This window comes from Gossypium raimondii, chromosome 13, assembly GCF_025698545.1.
Source record: "Gossypium raimondii isolate GPD5lz chromosome 13, ASM2569854v1, whole genome shotgun sequence".
Classification (NCBI taxonomy): Eukaryota; Viridiplantae; Streptophyta; class Magnoliopsida; order Malvales; family Malvaceae; genus Gossypium; species Gossypium raimondii.
This window is the reverse complement of record NC_068577.1, coordinates 33,185,084-33,193,006: the sequence shown is the minus strand read 5'-3', so window position 1 is coordinate 33,193,006 and position 7,923 is coordinate 33,185,084. Positions and strand designations below refer to the sequence as shown.

General features: G+C 33.0%; 1 protein-coding gene across 1 annotated transcript; it reads right to left on the bottom strand.

The window, feature by feature from the left end:
- Positions 1–591: 591 nt before the first annotated feature.
- Positions 592–4,641, bottom strand: LOC105783091 (protein AUXIN RESPONSE 4). The gene is made up of 2 exons (XM_012608283.2): positions 3,221–4,641; positions 592–1,230 (listed from the first exon to the last, which is right to left on the bottom strand). Exons 1-2 carry the CDS (start codon positions 4,418–4,420, stop codon positions 994–996), a joined length of 1,437 nt encoding a protein of 478 aa, XP_012463737.1. The 5' UTR covers positions 4,421–4,641; the 3' UTR covers positions 592–993.
- Positions 4,642–7,923: the final 3,282 nt, after the last annotated feature.

Below are 7,923 nucleotides of genomic sequence, written 5' to 3'. Positions count from 1 at the left end.
TAGAGAAAGAAAATTTTAAAATTATTTATTTATATATTGAATTTAAATTTTAAAAATATTAGTATAATATAATGAAAATAAATTTAATTACATTTTATAGAAATTATGAAATTAATTTACAAATTACAATTATAATATCACATGAAAGTAGTGTATAATAAAATCTCGACACTTTTAATTAACCGTGTAATATTCATATTTAGTATTTACTCAAATAAACTCCTCTCTAAAAAGGAGTCAGATAGAAAATATTAATTTAATGATCACTACTTTCTAAATACCCTTTTTAATACCCCAAATTTATCAACTTTGGATCTACTTTTGCCTCAAATCCTAAGCCACGCTTAAACCTTCACTCAAAACTTTTTTTGAACTAAAGTTCATTCAATTCAGACCATTCCATTTTCTTATGAACTCACTCCAACTCAAACCAAGATACAACATTTTTCCTATAAAAATCGATTTTCATGCCACTTATTAGAGCTTTAGTTAGAACTTGTGTTTTGAATTCAGTTTTTTCAACATTAATCGAAAATAAATTTGATCAAAGCTCATAATCTACTCGATTTCACTGTAATATGAAGCTCTGAGTTTGGCTTAGAATGCTCTAATCAAGCATTAATTGGAAAATGTCTAACAAGCTTTACCAAACATGTTCCTATGCTAAGGATTACAGCTTTAATGTAAGAATCTTGAACAAAACTTAAAAAAAGTACCTCAAAACAGCACACCTCATTGATGATGATGCTGTTGATGGCACCATTAGATCAAGTCTCTAACTTAAATCCAGACCATTTAAATAGGAAGAAACATATCTAGTTGATGATGGCACCATTAGATCAAAACCTCAAACTTATATCCAGTCCTTTAAAACAGGGAAAAGAAATATCTCAACAGCCCCATGTGTGACCAAGGGATATGCATCCATAAATCTATATGCATGATCATGACCAAAGGCCATACAATCACACCATGACCGTGGAAAAACACATCTCAACTGCCCCATGTGTGACCAAGCCCGTACGCATGCATAAATCCAGCTGCATGATCATGATCATGACCATGGGCATGACCATGATGATGGTGGTGATGATGATCAGTGTCTTTTACTTCATCAAACATCTTCTGAACATGCTCAGGAATGGGTTCTTCCTCAACTTGTCTAATTGTTTTTGGTAATGAACATACAAACTCAGCTACATTCTCAGCTACTTCACCAGCAACACTTCCCTAGAATCACAAACACATAGCAAACGTTAATTCAAAACAGCAGCAAATGCATGTAATGTGGACTAACGCATAGAAGCCATCTAAAGAACTTGTTGGTGTTCTTGAACTGGAACCCAACTATGTTATCCTGAATGTCGAATATGAGAACATGTCTAACTTGGGAATGCATTATTTTTCTACGCTGTATATTTGGCGGATAATACGCCTATACTCATGTGTGAATATGTGTCAAGCACAAGCGTAAATACAAGAGCTCTGGGGGAAATTAGAAGTCCAGGTAACTAAGCATCCATGGTCCTACAAATTTGGAAGAGTGCAATTACCAACATGCAAGGATAGTGTGGTATCAAGTTGAACTAAGGGAACACAATTCAAACGGTATGAAAAAAACCAAATTATTTTGCTTTGATTCTTTATATTTTTTTAAGTACTCAAATCCCAACACCAACATGACTCATAGCCAAAAATGGTTTTGGGGATATGACCATAAAAAAAGTACCCTCCAAAATCCAAATATATGAAGATATAGAAAAACATTGAACATACTTGTTTCATACACATACCCGTATCCAACATTTACACCTCAGTCCAAGTAACATACGGACCAAGAACAAAAGTCGAGCAAAGCATAAAAGTTTCTCAAAAACCAAGCATGTCCCAATTTACTAAGTATTTCTGGTCAAATTCTGCTTTAGTCCCTGTATTTTTTCTGTGTACTCTAATTTGGTCAATTCTAATCCCTATACTTTTTTACTTTTGAATTTTCAGTCCCTATACTTTTTTACTTTTGAATTTTCAGTTTTTGAGTCAAACAGTAGCAGCTTTATTTTTGAAAAAGAGGAAATATATATGATAAATCAATCGATACAAGGCTACCGAAAAATCCAGATTTTCTCAAGTCTAAGAACAGAGAAAACAGATATTGACTCAAACGGTAGCCGTTAAATCCATTAACTAAAATGACATGGCTCTTTTAAACAAGTTGACATAGCATTACAAATGTGATAATATGTTTTCCATAGAAGATTTTGGAAATAGCAAAATTTAACAACTACTCTTTAGTCAGCATTGAAATTTCAAAATTTAAAAAGTACAGGAACTAAAATGACCAAATTAGAATACATGGAGTAAATCCATAACTTATACATAGTATTCAGACTAATAGCAAAATTTTACCTTAATATTTAATCTAGTCAATAATACAACCTTATTAATTTGGGAAGACATGATTAGCAACCTAGTTAAGTTTAGAACACATGATCAGAAACAGATTTCTTGAACAATCTAATAAGATTTCAAAACGTTAGACACAAAAGTAGGAAGAATGCTCTGGTCTATCTTACTCATACTTGGGCATCTCAATTGGATACGGGTATGTGTCCGACATGGTATACTCAATTTATTCTTAGTTTTTTCAAGCATTTGGAACGTTGAAAGGCCATATCCTCATATCCACATCCACAAAATGTATCAGACGTGGATGTCAAACACAGTACTTCAAGTAAAATGAAGAATAGAAGCAACATAGCTCTTGGTTTAAATTCCACAAACAAAATTTAGAAGAATGCAGCTAACAAAATAACAAGTGACATGCAAATTAAGGGAGAATGGCATCAATATGACCTAAAGAGAAATCGGCTCAAAAGGTCTCTACAAAGAGCCCATAACAAAATTCATGCAAATACCACAAAGTAAAACAATCTATTAAGGACATACAGCAATCAATAACACATGAATCAACCAACAACATAACATGGCTGCATATCTTTGGAACAGAAGCGAGCAAAAAACAGAGGCCACTCGAAATATGACTTAACATCTGACTTTTTTTATACAAACAATTCAGAACCAATCACAAACTTGGTCAAGAGCATACCTAAAAACATCCAAAAGCAGCTACTTGATAATTCTACTAGGAAATTTAATTATGTAATAATGTAAAACAAGAACAACAGAAACTAATATGTCGGAAGAGTCAATGAACCCTTACCTCAGGCCATCGCCCCCCGGAATGAGTGACAAATTTTGCCCCAGGAAGTGCCTCAGCAATTTGTCGACCCTCTTTACTCCATTCGCCAGACCAATCATTAGACCAAAGTACCTGCATTGGCATGCCTTTTATACCATCCAAACCTCCCCATTCCTCTATATTAAAACTATAATTCAGCTTTTTCTCTATCCCCACAACGGCTTTTCTCGCATCCCATCCCTTTAAAAGTGATCTATGTGCCTCCAACTCCGACCAATCAATCCTCTTTGAGCAACACAAGTTTATCAACCTTGCATACACAAATGAAAACCTCAACACAATCTCATTAACCACAGGTATGTTCAAAACCCACGTAGGTAAAGCTGGTTTTAGTCCAGCATCGATAAGAGTTATGCTTCTAATGAATCCTGAATTCTCAGCAATCCAATTCGCAGCCATAAGAAAAGCAGAATCATGTAAAACTAAATGCAAAGGAGCTAACCTCATTGTTCCTATAACCTGCCCCAGAACCATCCCCATTTCTTCACTTCCAATTTCAATAACCTTAACACTCTTTTTAACCAAAACTCTAGATTTTATCTCCTCATAAGGTAGTTCACCAGTTTCAACCATTTGATCGAAAGCCCAAAACAAACCCTTGTCTTGAATCAAACTATAAACTTCCTTAAACCTCGCTAAAATGCCATTTGTTCCTTCTTCGATCTCTAACCTATATTTTTCAGAAAACCCATTTCCAGGCAAATCAATGGCTATAACACGAACTCCTTTTGAGCCTAAAGCCCTTATCATTTCTCTATAAGAATAAGAACTCAGCCCCAGCCCATGAACGACCAAAACAATCTCAGATGAAGAAAACTGACCATTTTCAGAAACAAAAACCTCAATTGGCGATTGGTTTGGAGATGTCTGAACCTTAATGATTCTACCATTTGAGTAGTGTTGACGGAGGGAGTTGGGCAAAGAAAGGAACCAGGATTTGGGGTCTTGTGGGGACAAAGATGAAAAGGAGACGAAGAGGAAAGTGATGAGAGAGATGGTGAGGGTGAAATAGAACCAGAAGGCAAAAGGATTTTGAGTTTGGGAATTAGGGTCGGATTTTGAGGAGACTGGGTTAGGATTAAAAGTAGGTTTTGGGGGAGTTTTCTTGTCTACTCTCGTTTTGGGTGATTCGGGCTCTACCTCTTCTGTTATGATCGCCATTAGAGTACAAGCATCGACTGCAAACTTCAACTTCGAGATCTAATCTAATAATCTTTGTAGCACAACCCACTTTAAACCGTATAAAAAGGCAAATTTTGAGATTTGAGATCAATCGGATGTCCACTTTAATAAAGCAATTCTGTTTCAACTTTTTTGGGTTTAATTTAACATTTTATGCCTGCTTTCAATCTTCAATTCTGTACCTATTTTTCTTTTTCCGATTTCATATTTGAATTTCACTTTTCATCAATTTTTTGCAATTCTGGATGATATGGACATTAAGCTTATTATGCACATTTCATCAACCTTTAATCGTATAAATGGTGTTTTAAAGATTTAAAAAAATCACGTAAATTTCTTCAAATTTTTACACAAAATTAAATCTTTAGAGTTAATAAAATTATTTAAATCATTCCTTTAATTACTATTCATCGTTAATTAACAGCATCACAAATGTTATCGCTAATAACCACCACATTAGTCAATAAATGCTAATGTGGCGATCCATGTCAGCCGATAGATATTGACGTGGTATTACCATGTCATAAAATTGATGATTTTTATAATTTTAAAATTGTCAATGGTTTTTTATTTTATAATTTTAATTATTTTATAATTCTTTATAAATTTTAATGAATTTTATAATTTTTATAAATCTTGATAATAAGTTATAAATTTTTAATAATTTTATAATTTTTATTTTTAATTTTTAGAATTTTAGAATGATTCTAGATAAATAGATATCTAAATTCATTTATAATAATTTGTCTAGGTTCACTCTGAACTTGATTTTGAAAATAAATTTATAATATTCTTTTACATTTTAGAATTTTTGTTTTGCTCACGTGATATTGTCACATTAGACACTTTAATGGTTGTGTTGGCATGATAATTATTAACGGTCATGTTTATGATTCGGTTAGGAATTAATGGTCAACACCAATGAAATAATTGATTTAATCAATTTTCTAAGGGTGAGTTTGGATGGGCGGTGCGTTTACCTGCGATTAGTGTAAAAACAGTGGTGACGGTGAGATTAGATACTGTAGCGATACTGTAGCGTGAGAATTTAATTGAATGCAAAAAGTTGGGAGGAGGCTAATTGATTGTTTTTTTTTTAAAATACTTCTAGTGACTTTTATAGCATTAAGCCTTTTAAAAATAAAAAAAATCTTTTAAAAGTTGGAAAATATAAAAAATAAAAAATATTTAAAATTTTATAAATTTATAAATTTATAAAAATAAAATTATGTAAAATTAGGATGATGTGTAAATTTACCACCATCATACTTTATTTTGGCTAACCTTTGTTATTGTACTTTTGAATTAAAAGTAAATTTATCACCATATTTTAATTTTATAGTGATTTTTACCACTTTACTTTTACTTATTGAATTTTACTAAACAATTTTGATTTAAAATATTTGAAGAAAAAACTTAATAACGCTAAATCAATAAATTTAAAAATTTTAAACCCTTTTGGTAATCTATTGAAAAATTAAATCAATTGAAATTTAATATTTTCACTAACTTAATTTTAAAACACATTTGTTAATTCATAATAAAAAATAATATAAATTTTTTTCTATGAAAAAGTGAGGAAAATGATGAATAGATAACGAGCTACTTATCATTTAATGTAGGGTTAATTTATAAAAATACGTTGAAAAAAATTATTTTAGAAACAATGCTAAAATTCTACAAATTTACCAATCTATGTTGTTTTTGGAGGGAAAAAGGAAAATGCGTCCTATAGGGAGTGTTTTCACTGCCACATCAGTGAAAACAAGCTATGTAGGATGCATTTTCAGTCTCTCTCTGAAAACGCATCCTATGTGGTGCGTTTTCACTGATGTGACAGTGAAAACACTCCCTGTAGGACGCATTTTCACTTACCCAAAAATTATTTTTTTTCTTTTTTTTTCTTGCGGTTGGAAATTAGAAGTTTGTAGATTTATGTTTAGTCGTGTTTGGGATAGACATGGCCATAGTTTTAAGGACTGTTTGAATTTATGGTGGTGTCGTGGAGCTGGGTGACCTATAAATTTCATTTGTCATGTAAGTATGGAGTCATCACCTGGGAAGTCGAATCGCGTTGCAACTTAAGGTCCCAGTTGGTGGTGACTATACGGTCTGGAGTTGAACTGTAACAAGGGCTTCAAGTTTACAAAGGTTATGCTATCGAAGGATGGAGCATAAATGGAGGTCCATTTGATAGTGTTTATGCGGGCACGACAACCAGTTTTTGCTCATCAGAGGAGGATAGTTTATACAACCCAAAAAGAAGTACGATGAAGAAAACTGTAATGGCTTTTTAGTATAATTAAGTATTTTGTTTTATCCATGTCCACCAAAGGCGGTGACCCTGTTATTATAACCTTTGACATATTTGGGGTGTAACAAGTTTTACTAACAAAGTCACTGCCTTTGGTGGACATGGACAACACGAATTACTTGATTATACTAGAAGGCCCCTCCGTGTTTCTTCTTCACATTCCGTGTGGGTTTTATAAAGTATGCTCCTCTGATGAGAAGAAACTGGCTGTCGTGCCCGTATAACCACTGCCAACTAGGGCCCCAGTTATGCTTCATCCTTTGACAACGTAACCTTTGTAACCTTGAAGCCCTAGTTACACTTCAACCCAAGACGGTATAATCACCGCCAACTTAGACCTCGAGTTACAAAACGATCTCAGTTTCTCAGGTGATGACTCCATACTCACATAACAGGTGAAATTTGTAGGTCATCGAGCTCCATGACATCACCATGAACCCGAACACAACTTAAAACTATGAATATGTCTCCCTCAAAGTGAGAGAGAAATATATCTTTAAACCCTAAAAACTTCAACACGTAAGAAAGAAGAAAAAAATAATTTCGTTTACTGAATTAAGGGAATGAGAATATGCATTTATATAGGGGATGAGGCGGTGTTGTTGGAAAAATCCGGCTTGAAAACGATTTCTCGCATAGCGAAAAATTAAATTTTTGAAAATCGACCTGGTTTTTGATATTTATAGTAATAAAACTTAACTGAATTCTTACCTGTGTTTTTGGATAAGCAGATCCTTGATGTTTTCCAGCTTTCAACCAAATGATCTTCTCCACTATTCTCGTACCATGAACTGCTTCGAGTCTGGGCTCGAACCAATTTACTCAAAACACAAAAATAGAAAAAGTTTTCCTTTTGGGGTGAAAAAGGAAATTATCTCTTCTTTAATAGAAACAGATAAAATTGTTATACTGAAAAATATGTTTATAAGTTGAGAATAAATTCTCTCTATTTTTTGACAAAATAACAATATCTCAAAAGTTGTGTAAATAACTCTACTGATGTCATCTTTTTATAGGAAGAGAAAATAGAACCCTTGTAGAAGTGTAGAAATTTATTTCCACTAGAAAAACAATATCCTAGTTTATCTAGGAAATAGGTGGCGACAACCCTCATTAATGATACTAAGGTTTTGTTGTCCCACATCCTAACATGAGGGATTTTGGGCCT